Below are 15,690 nucleotides of genomic sequence, written 5' to 3'. Positions count from 1 at the left end.
AAAGTACCAAACTTAGACAAGATATATTTATTGGACTCAAAGACTAATTTAAAACTATCTCTACACAGTAGAGAGCCGCTGACTAGATTCTTCTTGATGGTGGGGACATGCTGCACGTTCTTCAGCTGCACGGTCTTCCCCGAAGTAAACTTCAGATTTACCGTACCAACACCAAGAACACGCGCATGCGATCTGTTCCCCATCAGCAAGGAGGAATTCCCGCCGTCCTGGTAAGAAGAAAACAAAGAAACATCAGCACAACACATGAATATTAGCACCAGTGTCAACTCACCACTCGGGTGAACAAAAAACTGAAAGAACTGTAGGTAATAAATTACCATACCCCGATGTTCCTCCAGGCTCGCTAATTACCATGTTGGTGGAGTCATTGCCTTTGCGGTTCGGACACTTTGCGGCAAAGTGTTCCGTACTAGCGCACACATAGCAAGCTCCCTTCTTCTTCTTCTTGAAGGTGGTTGTCTGCTTAGTCTTTAGTTGGTTCAGCGATGGTTTTTCTTATTCTTGTGGGAGTTGTTCTTCTGAACAAGATTGGCACTTGAAGCACCAACAACTCCTTTCCCACGTATGTCCTTTGCTCTCGCCTTCTCCCCGGCATCAAGAGTCCCAATGAGTCCATCTATGGTGAACTCCTGTCTTTTGTGTTTTAGTGAAGTAGCAAAGTCCCTCCAAGAATGTGGCACCTTAGAGATAATACCTACGGCTACAAACTTATCGGGTAACACACATGGGGACTCTTTGCTACAATTTTTGAGTTCTTTTACTAGAGTATGTATTTCATGAGCCTGTTCCACCACAGAATGGTCTTCGACCATCCTATAGTCAAGGAACTTCTCTATCGCATACAACTCACTGCCGGCATCAGACACTCCATATTGAGCCTCAAGAGCATCCCACAATTCTTTGCCAGTTGGCAGTAGGACATAAGAATCCACCAGATTTTCAGCGGAGGCCATGGCGGGGGCGGCAGCCCGCACCGGAGCTGAGCTCGAGCATGGCAGTGAGGTCTAAGAATAAAATTTACAAAACGAGGCCAAATGAATCGTAGTACAGTACAGGAGGCCGGATATCGTTTCTAGAAGTTGGTCAAAATTTTATCCTGTGATACACCGTCCGCAACAAGGGCCGTCGTGACTTCCTGCAAAGAAGGGCATCAGAAATATCATCATCGTGTCAATAAAAAAAAGAAACTAAGAAGCTCATTTTACTCAAAACAAGCTAAACAGAATACCTATTCAGGACGTATAGCATAATCTATATGTATACAAGATGCCAAACTTATCTAATTGTTAAGGTGCAATAAAGATTTCCTAAAGAAATTCCAGAAAATGAAATCATATTTTGAACAAACACCTAAGTATTAACCTTCAAACTGCATGAACAAACTTGCATAAACATAGTGTACATCACTAGCTTGCACTGGTGACGGTTTCGACTAAAGACACACTACTGTCGTGCATCTTATCATGACAAAGCAAAGGTACTCCCTCCGTTCCAAATTATTAGTCATTTTGTTTTTTCTAAATACATCGCATTTGCCAAGCACTTAGACATAATATATATCTAGATACATAGCAAAAACTATATATTTAGAAAAACCAAAACGACTAATAATTTTTAACGGAGGGATCAGATTCTAGCATCCTTGGGGGGGGGGGTGGCAGAAATGGGAGCAACTGGATGCAGGCAATGAAGACTATGTGGGTTACAATGCAGCTGATCTGCCTGGCACGAAAACCATGCATTGGCCAGTGGCCCAGGTGTCTGAACTCCAGATCAAGTTTGCGTAGAGTCACATAAATAGTGCACAAAACTTCCAAAGAAAATAAAAACTCCACTATTATCCTGCCCATCCTACCGAACATACTGTAACCTTCACAAGACACTAAATTACAATTACGACAGCTCTTGAAAATAGCTAAACTTTATCGAGACTATCAATAACTGATTGATGAGGATAGCAAACACCATAGAAAGTCAAGAGCAACGTTTGCTAGCTCTGGATAGAAGTGTGTGGCCTCTGACAACCAAAAGGGGAATGTACAGTTCAAAATAACATTAGTAGGTCTAGGTCTGTGAATAAGTGGAATAACTGGAACTTTCTAAAATATTTTTAGTAAAGTATACGTCTATAATTTGAGTCAGTAGCTGCATGACTAGCAAGTATTAAGCATAATATTTGATAGGTTGCAGCACCATGCATAATAGTAAGGTTATGTAAAGCGACCCTGAAACAACAAATATGCACACCTCTTGCATTTGCCTCTGTCCACATAGCACTGCTCCTGTAGAAGATGGATTTACTATGTTCTTGGCTCTCAAGAAAGCATGCTGCAAAATTAATGTCATTAGAAAGATGTGTGTACCAGCAAACCAGTACTTAGAAAAAAAAATAGTTGTGGAGCATTTCTTATATTACCTGAGCATATCCACGTTCACCTTTCCAACTATCATCCGGTTGTGATAGGACTGGGATTATTTTAAGTCCTGCTGACTCCCAATTCTTAAACCTATCCTGTCAGACAGAAAATTAAATATGCTTCTTGTGAGCTGAAGGCTCCCCTGATGAATCTGATTTGGTGAAGCACAATGAAGGGAATTCACCAACCTGATATGCCATAGTCTTCAGACTTCTGGCACCATAATAAAGTCTCACATCGGCTCTTTCATTGGCACCAAAACCAAACTCCACAAGTGAACGAATAGTACTGCATCAAAATACACAGGATTAATTAGAGTAGATGCAGAACTAGACTGTGGGTAACAATACGGACAAAAACTGTGTCGGAGGATTTCTCCAGCCGGGTGGCGAATTGCATCTGCCTAATCCTAAGTGCAGGATGAGCTTGGGGACAGCCAAAGAATGCTCGATCTAGAGGCGTATGAACACGAAAAGCACACAAAGATTTAGAGTGGTTCGGGCCGCCGGAGCGTAATACCCTACGTCCACTGTGAGTTGTATTGCCAGAGCTTAGAGAGTGCTGTATGAGAGCTTGCTAGAGCCATGGGCCTGAGCGAGAGTGTGGAGGAGAGAGGCCTGGAAGAAGTCCCGAGAACTTGTGTCTGTGTGAACTTGTCATCCTTACCGTGCGTGCTCTCTCTTTTATATGACCAAGGGGAGAACGTACACTGAGCGGGGCCCCGACATGTGGACCCGGCAATATATTATCTTATAACGTACGAATCTTCTGACCAGGCGTGGTCTTGAGCTGTCCTGTCGGAATAGAGTCCAGCCTCTGCAGCCGCACGTCGAGGTCATGATGAAGCGCCGAACTACTGACCCGGTCCACTGTAGCAGTGTGCACTGTTGCTCCAGTCAGTAGCTGATCATCATGAATCGTTGCCCATGCGCGCGGCGCTGAGTCTTTAATGCTTGTCTTAGTAACTGACGAGCCGCCTCGGTAACTGGCGGGCTTACCGTGTTGTCATTCGTGCCTGTCCAACCCATCAGAGGGCGGCCCATGCCATGCTCTGACAACGCACGCCTCCTCCGCCCGTATTTAATGCGACAGGTGGGTTGGCTTCCGGCGGAAGGCTTGCGCCTGTGGGACACGTGTCGGCACCGGACCCGGAGGTCAGCGGTCGCGCCCACAGGGACACGTGGCGGCGCCGGACCCAGGGGTCTGGCGGCCGCGCCTACAGGGGCACGTGGCGGCTCCGGACCCCTTCCCGAGCAGGGAGCGGGGTCCGGGCGCCCTGACTAGCTCGAAGGCTCAGGCCTCCTGGAGGTCCGGCTTCCACATGTGAGGTTCCAGGACCAGCCCACGGGGGTTCGGGACCTGTCCGCGGGAGTCCGGACCTGTGGAAGCCGGCCCTGAGCACTTCGTCCAGGTGGACACGTGGCAGCGCCGGACCTGCCACCTCGTGGGGAGCGGACCCGGAGGTCGTTGTCCCCAACTGTCAGGTATGGGCTTTTGTGCCCAGCTGCCCAGAGGCTTAGTGCGAGGTTACGGATAACCTCGCGCCTCTTTGGGCTTGTTGCTGTGGGAGAGGGTACCCCTGTCTGAGTGTACCGAAAGAGAGGCCCCCGAGCCCACCTGCGGGAGAGGTACGAACCCGCAGGTGGGCTTAGAACCATGTCGCAGTTGTCGGGAAACGCCGTACATCAGGACACGCTTCCGGAGCCATGTCCCTACCACCTTCTTGACTGACGACAAGCCGGACCTGCAGGGGAAGGAAGACCTCTGTCGGACCTGCCCACGACTTAGAACTGGCGTTTAGTAACGTACCCACGGGATCCCAAATCCTGTTGGCTGTGATTCTTTGAGATAGACAGCTAGGCTCAGTGAACGGAGCTCAAGGGGCCGGCCTTTAGGTTAAGAGAAAGTCCGGACCTCCAGGTTCCCAGTCCTAAGTACTACGGCACTCATTCACAGGAGGTGGTGCGTGTAGGCTTAGGGTACGGAATCAGGCTAAGCGGCTACACGGCTCCGGACCTCCCCGGAGAATGAGTGCGCTTCCCTAAACCTGCAGGTTCCCAGGGGTCCGAACCCCTCTCTTTCATGAGGGGTCTCGAGCTAAGTCACTAGCTAGCCAACTCAATTCGGACCACAATCACCGCACAAGAGTAAGGAGCCACGTGGGGGTTAGTGTAATGCAAGGATAGAAGCTGGAATGTAACAACCTTAGGGACGAGCTGAGAGTAAACTTTTCATTTATAACTTGGTCAGTACGAGATGTGCGATGAACGCCAAAGGCCGGGTTTATGAGGACGGACCTCCACCGCTCTGGACCACACGCAAGTACTCCCTAGCTACAAAGGAAAAGGTTAAGAGAAGGTCCGGACCTCCAGGTTCCCAGACCTAGGTACTACGGCACTCATTCACAGGAGGTGGAGCATGCATGCTTAGGGTACAGAACCAGGCTAAGCGGCTACACGGCTCCGGACCGCCCCGGAGAATGAGTGCGCTTCCCCGGGTCTGTAGGTTCACAGGGGTCCGGACCCCTCTGAAAGGGTTTTACTCTCGGTCGGGCCCCCAAGGATTAAACTTATGGGGATTGTCGCCGTTACCGGAGTTTAGCTTTCTGCCGGAGCGTGCCACCAGAGTGGGCTTGGTGCGACCGGAGTCGGATTGCTGCCGGAGCGAGCTTGGTACGACCAGAGTCGGCTTTCCGCCGAAGCGGGCTTGGTGTGACCGGAGTTGACTTTCCGCCGGAGCGGGCTTCCTCACATGAGTGAGGTATGCTGCGAGCTGGGATTTGTTGAAGCTGTGCTCCCCCCAGACCTGCTTGATGACGAGCTGAGAACATAACCCGTTGTCGCCGTCCTGCTGACGCGGGCGCTTGCCGCGCGAGTTCTGGCCCTCGGGCGCTCGCCACCTGAAACATGGTGATGCCGAGCCGATGATCAAGCGAAAGCCAAGCAGTCCCCTACCTGGCGCGCCAAATGTTGGAGGATTTCTCCAGCCGGGTGGCGGATTGCACCCTCCTAATCCTAAGTGCAGGATGAGCTTGGGGACAGCCAAGGAATGCTCGATCTAGAGGCGTATGAACACGAAAAGCACACAAGGATTTAGAGTGGTTCGGGCCGCCGGAGCGTAATACCCTACGTCCACTGTGAGTTGTATTGCCAGAGCTCAGAGAGTGCTGTATGAGAGCTTGCTAGAGCCCTGGGCTTGAGCGAGAGTGTGGAGGAGGAGAGAGACCTGGAAGAAGTCCTGAGAACTTGTGTCTGTGTGAACTTGTCATCCTACCGTGCGTGTTTCTCTCTTTTATATGACCAAGGGGAGCACGTACACTGAGCGAGGCCCCGACATGTGGACCCGGCGATATATTATCTTACAACGTACGAATCTTCTGACCAGGCGTGGTCTTGAGCTGTCCTGTCGGAGTAGAGTCTAGCCTCTGCAGCCGCGCGTCGAGGTCACGATGAAGCACCGAACTACTGACTCAGTCCACTGTAGCAGTGTGCACTGTTGCTCCAGTCAGTAGCTGATCATCATGACTCGTCGTCCATGCGCGCGGCGCTGAGTCTTTAATGCTTGACTTGGTAACTGACAAGCCGCCTCGGTAACTGGCGGGCTTACCGTATTGTCATTCGTGCCTGTCCAACCCATCAGAGGGCAGCCCATGCCCTGCTCTGACAGCGCACGCCTCCTCCGCCCGCTTTTAATGCGACAGGCGGGTTGGCTTCCAGCGGAAGGCTTGCGCCTGTGGGACACGTGTCGGCACCGGACCCGGAGGTCAGCGGTCGCGCCCACAGGGACACGTGGCGGCGCCGGACCCGGGGGTCTGGCGGCCGCGCCTACAGGGGCACGTGGCGGCTCGGAACCCCTTCCCGAGCGGGGAGCGGGGTCCGGGCGCCCCGACTAGCTCGAAGGCTCAGGCCTCCTAGAGGTCCGGCTTCCACATGTGGGGTTCCAGGACCAGCCCACGGGGGTTCGGGACCTGTCCGCGGGAGTCCGGACCCGTGGAAGCCAGCCCTGAGCACTTCGTCCAGGTGGACACGTGGCAGCGCCGGACCTGCCACCTCATGGGGAGCGGACCCGGAGGTCGTTGTCCCCAACTGTCAGGTCCGGGCTTTTGTGCCCAGCTGCCCAGAGGCTTAGTGCGAGGTTACGGATAACCTCGCGCCTCTTTGGGCTTGTTGCTGTGGGAGAGGGTACCCCTGTCTGAGTGTACGACAAACTGAAATAGCAAAGTTCATGGTCCCAAAGCAATCAGATTGTCTTGAGAATCATAACCTGACCATAGTCAAGCTCCAACAAGTACTCGGTGGTTGAACACAAACAGTAGATGTGGCAGCCTGGCAGGATTGGTGCCGCCTGCGCCAGGTATTGCTGTAATGGAGTACAAAACAACATGGCAAGCTCTAAGCTGTTATCAACCCCTATTAGGAGGTATTAGATTGGTGGACCTCGTAGCCAGCAACTGGAAGGAAGCTAGTGCCAGGAGAAACCCAGAAAGAGGATAGTATTATAACCAATGGACGGGGAGTAAAAGATCTAGCTAACAAAGCATCTAAGGGGCATATCACCAAAGCCACCCAACCTACTAAATAAAACATCAACCTGAACTGATTCTTTGTTGTCAAGGTGCAGTCCTCTCCAAGAGAATGTAAGCAAGACCTATATTGATATTCATAGCTTACCGATGTGTTATTTGAATGAAGACTGAATTATTAATACACTGACGTGGCATACATGCTAGTCACAAAAATGATATGCACTGACGTGGTCACAAATCTGATCCAGGAAGGATAAGCACATATTCTCTTTACAAAAGAAAATGGCAAGGAGAATACTTTGCGGTCACCAAGCGGTGCTGTTTTACTAACTGTATTCATTTCATAAACTACAACAATCATATGTCTAAACATGAGGAGATGACAGGTATGAATCCACAAACACTGATTAGGAAAAGATATGCCTTTGATGACGTGATTCAATTCTTACTATAGTATTTCACATATTACTGATCCAATGGTTATCTACTTGTCGATGATGATGGGAAAAGATGTGCCCTTGATGCATCGCTTCGACTATTTTCCATAACATTCCAAACACAATGCGGATTGTTACACTTATTTTTAATCTCTCTAATTTTAGCCCGAGTTTAGACTCTATTGTTCTTTGGTTCATATACCCTCGAGGACACTCAGAGTTATCAAATTATAACCCCAAACTATGCAACCATGTACTTTACCCCCACTCAACAGTCAAAAGCAGAGTGTAACCTAAAGCCTAAATTTACTTTAGCTAGAGATTGAGCATCAGTCACCAGTCACCATATGAGTATCAGTGACAACAAGATTGATTTGGTGCAGTACCCCCAAATGTAGTATCATGTGTTCTGATACCTACCTCTCAAGAACTTACAGTTTGCTACACCTCCTGTTCAAAATATTTGTTCTTTTAACCTTCTTTAAGATCTTCAAAATACTTGTTCTACAACTTCTAGGAAACTCTAGTCTACTTTCTACAGTATATTCCCACTATAATTGCACCACTAACTAATTTCTTTCTCAATGCATGCACACTTTAGAAAATACATATCGAGGGTAAGATGGTCCACAAAGTATTAGGATCCGGAGATAATAATTCATGAAACAACTCGTAGCTCCAATGCTGTTTTATCAGAAAAGAACTTCATCTTTCTTGCTTGATGTACATGTATATGTACCTAGCAAAAAGGATGTGATGTGAATAAGAAACTTCAATGGAGTGGACTTCAAACTAATAGGCAACAACCCATGACGAGGTCAGCAAGTGCAGAAAGGCATGTAAAGTAACGACAAAGCATGACAGCAGCCATTCTGGGAGGAAAACTGCAAATTTCATTTCTGCCCTATGGACCACCAAATGGTTAAGCTATTCCTATGCAGTGACTGAAGGAGAGGCACGGATTCGGACAGGAACCAGCTGGGAACGTAGTGGCAAGCACAAGCGTAGGGCGTCAATGGAGACTGGAGGGCAAGATGTCGCTCCCAATCCACACCGGCGGCAGGGCTTGGCAGCCTAGAGATAGCACTTAGCTCTGCTCTAGGATGATTTGATGGTGCTTCATTTCATTTGCTGATAATGCGCGCGCACTTATGTCTAATGAGATAAACCCGCGCTTTTAACTCAAAACTGCTGCCACATCATACAATATTGGATACATTTAAGTGCAAGGGTATGAACAACTGAAGGCAGAATGGTATGGTAGATAGTTTATGAATTTAGGATGAGATTAAGATCTCTCAGGGTTCAAAACATTTGTTCCAAGTATATCTGTGAGAAACCGGTGACATTATAAAGGCTATCATGTGGCATTATAAAGGCTACAGGAGCAGCAGAATGAGTAGAAGTCGACAGAACGTTGACCAATTACCTGATCCCTGTCCCGGCGGCGAAGATGAGCACGGTCTGCGCGGCATCCGGCGGCGTTATCCTCTCGAGGGGGAACCCCTTCCCCATGACCGCACCGAGCTCCACCACGTCCCCGTCGCGGAGCCCGCAGAGGCGCTCCGCGGTGGTCCCCGGCACGGACTTGACGAGGAACTCGAACCGCGCCCCGGCACCGGGCGGCGAGGCGACGGCCATGAAAGCCGGCTTGATCTCCTCCCCGCCGCCGGAGGGCACGCGGATTTGGAGGTACTGCCCTGGAGACGTGTAGGACTCCGCGAGGTCCGCGGCGTCGGAGAGGTCGACGGCGACGTGGAAGATGGAGCCGTCGGCGGTGGCCGCGCCGACCGCGGAGACGGGCGCGGGCGTCCAGACGGCCGCGTCCTGCTTGACGGCGTGGACGGCGGTGGTGAGCGGGCGGAGGCGGCGGCGCAGGGCGGGGAGCGCGCGCATGGGGAGCGGGGAGGCGGAGGAGGGGGATGGGGAGGGGTGGAGGTGGAGCGCGAGGCGGGGAGGCCCTGGGGGCGCGGAGATCGCGGCCGCGGCGGCCATTGCGACGGGTCGGGGGCGGGAGGGAGTGAGTGGGCGGTGGGATGCGCCGCGCCGCGCCGCGCCGTCGCCCGAGCGAGAAAGCTGGAGAGGAAACGGATGTGGTTTGCCGCCCGAGCGAGAAAGCTGGAGAGGAAACGGATGTGGTTTGCCAAACGGGCTCCAGGAGTTGGCCGTGCCGTTATACTCCAGTGCGGTGGATCACCAAGTATAACCTTATCCGTGCAGTGAATCACCAAGTATAACTTTATTCTCGTCCAGTGCCGTTAGACATGGAAACATATCTGCCAGAAACCGCAATTTTTATGAAAACTCGTGCAAATCATGATAAAAATATCGTCTAAATTCATAAAAAAAATCACACATATAGATTATACGATGATACATAACTTTATAAATATCTTGTCCAAAGTCGACTTCGTTTGTAAGATATAAAAATAATAAATTTCTAACAAATCATCTGGACAACTTTCTAGCTTGAAAATTATTATTTTTATATTCCAGAAATGAAGTCGAGTTTGAACAAGATATTTTATAAAGTTGTGTATCATCATATCATCTATGTGTGTGACTTTTTTTATGAATTTAGACAACTTTTTTGTCGTGATTTGCACGGGTTTTCACGAAGATTGTGGTTTCCACTAGATATGTTCTCTTAGAACATAACGCGCTTTGCACACCCGACCATAAGTTGTATGTAGTGTTTATACCAACATAAGTACTGGTGCAACTGAAAAATATTGAAATAAATATTGTGAAGAGTAAATTCATGATAATATCTTATATAAATATTTTAATAGCATTGATACTACTAACTGAGGCTACGGAGTCATATATTATATTTGACAATTATTAGTAGCTACCAGACATTTTAGCAAGTAACTTAGAATATTAATCTAAATAAGAGTGAACCACTAAGGTATCAAAGGAAGAAGGAGATAACACAGTTTGTAGTCATGCAGTACTCAAAAGAGAGTTCACTTATGTTGAGAGCACCAGATTATTAAATAGTTAAATAGATATCATTAAGCAGGTCATCAGATGTCGATCGCAGTATGGTTGGAACTGTGTAAATACAAAATGAGCTGGGCCCTATTTGAAATATTAGTCCATGACTAATTTTGAGGGATAATAGCCTTGAATTGGTAGGCTAAGAATTAGTCCAAGGTGGGTTGTTTGGATCCATGGGCTAATACACACCCCCTCTCTTTCATTTTCATGTCTAAATGTCTGTGCATATTCACCTTTTAGTGGGAACCATGCAAAATAGCTCCATTATCATTTCTTAGAGGGGCTAAGAATTTTGGGAGGAATAATACACTTTAGCTCAAAATTATCCTACATATTTGGATGTATGAGGGATAATTTGAAGCTAAAAAGTGAGGACTAAATATTATCCCTTGGATCCAAACAGGCTCCTGCACCCCTTCTTCCTTCTAAGCATAGCGTCGAGCTGTAAATATAGGACAAGGATTAGTTATTTTTCTAGAGCTTGTTAATAGCAACCTAACGTGTTTACAATAAAGGTAATATTTTTGAGGAGGCAGCCGTATTTAGATGAAGATCTGATACAATAGCAGCCGTATTTAGATGAAGATCTGATACAATAGCATCTTTATCATCTATGGCCCCTAATATTAGGTCTCTCACATATACTCACAATTTAGAAGAGGTACATAGAAAATACTCCCTCCATCCAAAAAAATCATTTTAGAAATTTTATGATAGATTAGAAAAGTTGTAAAATAACCTTGTTTGCCCCTATTTATTAGCCATATTTGGCACTAATTGATTCCTACATGCTTATGCACAAACTAAGTAGGATAAGATGACATGTTTTTAGGGACAAAATTTGAACTCTAAAATGACTTATTTTTTAGACGGAGAAAATAGTAGAGTAAATTCCTCTTCTTACCATTGAAAAATATAACCCATCCCTTATGTGCCACAGAATGACATATAGAGGATTTTTGTGTCTATGACATGTGGGGCAAATGGCACATAAAGGATAAGTATAATTTTCAGTGATGCAAAGAGAATTTGACTCAAAATAGTAAGAATATAGTAAAGAATTGTTAGAATTCTATCTTGACATCCAGCTTGATAGGAAGGCCATTGTCTAGGTTGGAAGATTATTTAAACAGTAGGACATATATATAGATAGCGCAGCAATAGGCAAAACCAGATATCTTTTCACAATGAATTATTGTATACATCATGCGTAAAGCCGTAAACACAATATAGAAAATATATCTTCTTTGTCACAGTCTCTACTTTCGATCCCGTGTGCCACCCTTCATCTCCGGAGCTACGCGCTAGCATGCCACCAACTCTCCTTGCTAATGGTTTGGAAACCAAACCAAAACTACACCAAATTATTTTACTATTAACATACTTAGGACCAAACCAATTCCACCCACTTGCTATTCCATTTAGTAAAGGAACCCAACCTATCTATTTTTTTCCTCTAAAGCAAACCAAATCAATAGTTTCAACCCAGAATCTTCAAACCGATTTTAATATATTGTTTTCGATGTGGGGATCATATATAAATCTAGCTATACCGGTCTACACAGAGTAGTTGACAGTCATTACGAGGCACCTCCAATAAATTTCACTCAGGTTTACTAAAAATTTGATGTGTGGACGCGAGCGGTTAATTATAGGGTCCGACTTTCGAAGTGGGGCCCACGTATAGGTCTAACTATACTGATTTGCACAGAGTAGCTGCTAGTCATACCGAGTCATCTCCAATAAATTTCAGACATTTTGATAAAATTTTATAGTGTGAACGTGGGGTTTTATTTCCAGGGTCCATCCCTTGACGTGGAGCAAACGTGTAGTTCTAATCACACTGCTTTGCATAGAGTAGTTGTCAGTTACTGAGTCATCTCCAATAAATTTTGATGAAATTTATAGTATAAACGTGATATTTTATTTTTAGGATCCGGCTCTTAACATGGGACTTACGTGTAGATATGACCATTTCCAGTAGCGAGTCGAACCATCATCCGAAAAAAGTAGTGAGGTAAGCATTCGTTCGAGTTAAATCCTGGGCTAAACCAAACCAAACTTTAGGCCCTGCGCTCCAATAAACAAGACATAAGAGAGCAAGCTTTCTCTTATAAAAGCTGCAAACATCCGAGGAGTAAGGCATGAGAGTTGGGACTGGTTTATTTTTTATTTGTGCTATTCGATTTCTCTCGCACTCCTTGACGATTTGCTTTCTCCAAGGATAAATTCGACTCATGCATGCGCCAGCTCGGATAAGGACTGCCAGCCATATTAAATCATCGTCAACAAATTTCAGACAATTTCAATAAAACTTTATAGTGTGAACACATAATTTTTAATTTTAAGGTCCAGCTCTTAACGTGTGATCGGCATTTATATATAGTCATATTATTTTACATAAAGTATTTATTTCAACCGACCGAACTCACCCTAACCTATTTTAACTCATCTAAACATACTTCACATCTCAACTCAAACTATAAAATTCATCTCAACTCAAAAAGCAACCGCAACGGGCCGATAGTGGCTCTTTACAAGATTTTCACGTCAGCTTTTGTCCTATGTGAAGGGAAGAGAAACGAGAGATAAACGGCTGTGCCGCTGAGTCTGGTGGCGAGAGCCGATACACGACTTTTTCACGCCAAGCGGCCTCCACCTCATGTGCCCGTTTCCTCTCTCTCTACTCTGGCAACCAGGACCGAGCGTCCACCGGAGCTCGGCAGGGGCTCGAGACCTCGAGTGGATCTGCGGCCGCTGGCATCCGCTCCGCTCGGCCACGCTGTGAGGGGTTCGTCCGTCATTGCTGCCGGCCGGAGCTTGATCGCGCCGCACGAAGCACCACCAAAAGCATTCGCCAGAGCTCGGCCGCGCCGCGCGCAGCTCCACAGCCGCTAGTTGCTCGGCCGCGCCGCGCGCAGCAACACCACTCCGCGACGGCCAGCGGGGTAGGCGCTGCCGCCAGCGCGGGGTGGGAAGGGTGCGGCTCGGCTGCTGTGGTAAACTGGTGGGGCGAGTTGGCGTGGTGCAGGGAGCTGCCCGGGCCGGCGCTGCCGCCGACGGCTATATGGAGGAGCACATGCACGGGGAGAGATGGCTGCCGCCGTAGGGAGGCGAGCGGTGCCGGTGTGGCTGCAATGAGGATGAGCACGCATGCCCAGACCAGACCTGGTTCCTGACCGTGACCCTGCGAGCGAGGAACGCCATGACGAACTTGGCAGGATGCCTGGATCTACGCAGAGTTTTAGCGATGGGAACGATTGGCCTTGTTTGGTTTCACTACTACAGAATAAGTTTTTGTTCCAGGCCATTTGTCCCGGTAGCTTTTGAGCCCGAGACAATAGGTGGTTTTTGTCCCGGATCCAACGACTAGCCGGGCCAGCAGGGGGACAGGGGCCTTTTGTCCCGGTTGGAACCGCCAACCGGGACCAAAGGCCCCCCTTTTGTCCCAGTTGGTGTCTCCAACCGTGACAAAAAGCCTTAGCCCTCTTATCCCCTTCCCTCTCCCCCCGCCCGAGCCATTCAACTCACTTGTTTCTTGCTGTTCTCGGCTCGGGAGAGAGGGGTTATTGCTCATTTCTTCACCACATTTGTGAAGATCTTTGATTCCCCGTCCATCCATCGGCGCAAAAGGTTTGGGGCTTGTTTTTCTCTTCTTCCTTGGCTTGTATAGCTCATTTCATGCTTTAGAAATAGAGAAAATGTGTAGCTAGCTCATTTCTTGGACATTTAGCTAGATTGCATATGTAGGTGTGATTTTCTTTTAGATTTAGATGAGTATGTGGATAGTAGAAATTTTTAAAATGAGTGTAGACACTTCATGTGATGTACTTGTATACATGACCATATTGTGGATAGTTGATTTTTGTATTCATGAATGAATTAATGAAATGAGTATATTAGAATTTTTTGTATTATGAATGGATTATTTTGACACTCTAGTGATGTATTTATTCAGGCTCACATTGAAACCATCTAGAAGCTAAAAAAATCTTTATTTCGAAACAAGTATACGTCGTTAATCTCCATCCAACGTTGATGGCACTACCTTTCGGGAATACACGATGCGCTATAAGCACGTCGCGAATCGGTTGGTCGCATCACCAGCACTTCCGATTGATAAGAAGACAGCATTTGATGCAGTCAGCATGGCCGTTGTTGTACTGAGAGCATATGAACGAGCATGCTGCCTGTGCCAAGTGCTGTGCCTATTAATCGTAAATGTTGGTGCTGCGACTGGCCGATTGGTGACATCCTTGTACTGCACCGTGTCCCCCCGAAAGGCAGTGTCATCACCGCAGGGTTGAGGTTACTGACATATACATTTTCAGAAATAAAGGTTTATTTTTCTTCTAGAGGGTTTCTAGATATTGAAAAGAGTGTACTCCTGGAACTGAAGGGTGTCAAAGTAATTAGAAGTTATAGAGAATTCTTTCAATTAATTAGAGATTTCTTGAGGATTAATGATACATTTCGTTTTTTATATGATTTCATTGTTATTTGCAAGAGTTATTAATCTGATCATTGTAATTGTAATAGTAAATAATTTTTGCATTGTAATGGTAAGAATTTATAATTTTGTGGAAAATAAAGGTATTTTTCAGTAAAATATGGCTCCAGCAGCTGGAGAGAGTGGCGCCGGTGGGGGTGATCGTTGTCCTTCTGGAGAGAAGGGCACAACTCGAGTAGGTCGTCGGTCCAAAAAACCTAGTGCTTTTCATAGGGCCGCGCTCCGTTATTTGGAAAAAGAATATAGAGAATGCATGGCAAGGGGCGAGGAACCTCCGTTTGATCTTGAGGATTTATTGCGGCGTTACGGTTCGTCGCCACTAAACTCGGAGGTTTCAGCTCAGCCATATTCTTCTGCGCCAGCAAGAAATCCGTTAAAGCATTCTGCATTCCAACGCAAGGACGGTTGAAAACCTATGTGTTGTTGACCGAATTTTTAAGTTTCATGTATAGTACTCCTTTGTTAAGTTCTGTAATGGATTAAGTACTCCTTTTAATTAATCAAGATGTATGATGGATATTGCATATCTTTTAATTATTCATGTTATGTTACATTTAGTTTAATTTAGGTTTGATATATTTTATTTATTCGATACGTGTAAAGAATTCAAATCGATTTATTTAAAATGCAGATGGACCGGCAATGGATGTACAATGCTGATCGATGTTCAAAAGAATTCATTGATGGCCTGCATTATTTTTTATCTGTGGCTGAGGCAAACAAGCAGAATGGTTTTATGTGCTGCCCGTGTGTTCATTGCAACAATAACAAGGATTA

At 46.8% G+C, this 15,690-nt stretch overlaps 1 protein-coding gene across 1 annotated transcript; it reads right to left on the bottom strand.

The window, feature by feature from the left end:
• Positions 1-897: 897 nt before the first annotated feature.
• On the bottom strand, positions 898-9,505 carry LOC120655783 (fruit protein pKIWI502-like). Its single transcript, XM_039933752.1, has 5 exons — positions 8,830-9,505; positions 2,627-2,726; positions 2,438-2,533; positions 2,269-2,349; positions 898-1,156 (listed from the first exon to the last, which is right to left on the bottom strand). Exons 1-5 carry the CDS (start codon positions 9,393-9,395, stop codon positions 1,094-1,096), a joined length of 906 nt encoding a protein of 301 aa, XP_039789686.1. The 5' UTR covers positions 9,396-9,505; the 3' UTR covers positions 898-1,093.
• Between the last annotated feature and the right edge of the window lie 6,185 nt (positions 9,506-15,690).

Source organism: Panicum virgatum, chromosome 1N, assembly GCF_016808335.1.
Source record: "Panicum virgatum strain AP13 chromosome 1N, P.virgatum_v5, whole genome shotgun sequence".
In the NCBI taxonomy this organism is placed as follows: domain Eukaryota; kingdom Viridiplantae; phylum Streptophyta; class Magnoliopsida; order Poales; family Poaceae; genus Panicum; species Panicum virgatum.
This window is presented reverse-complemented; position numbering and strand designations above follow the sequence as displayed.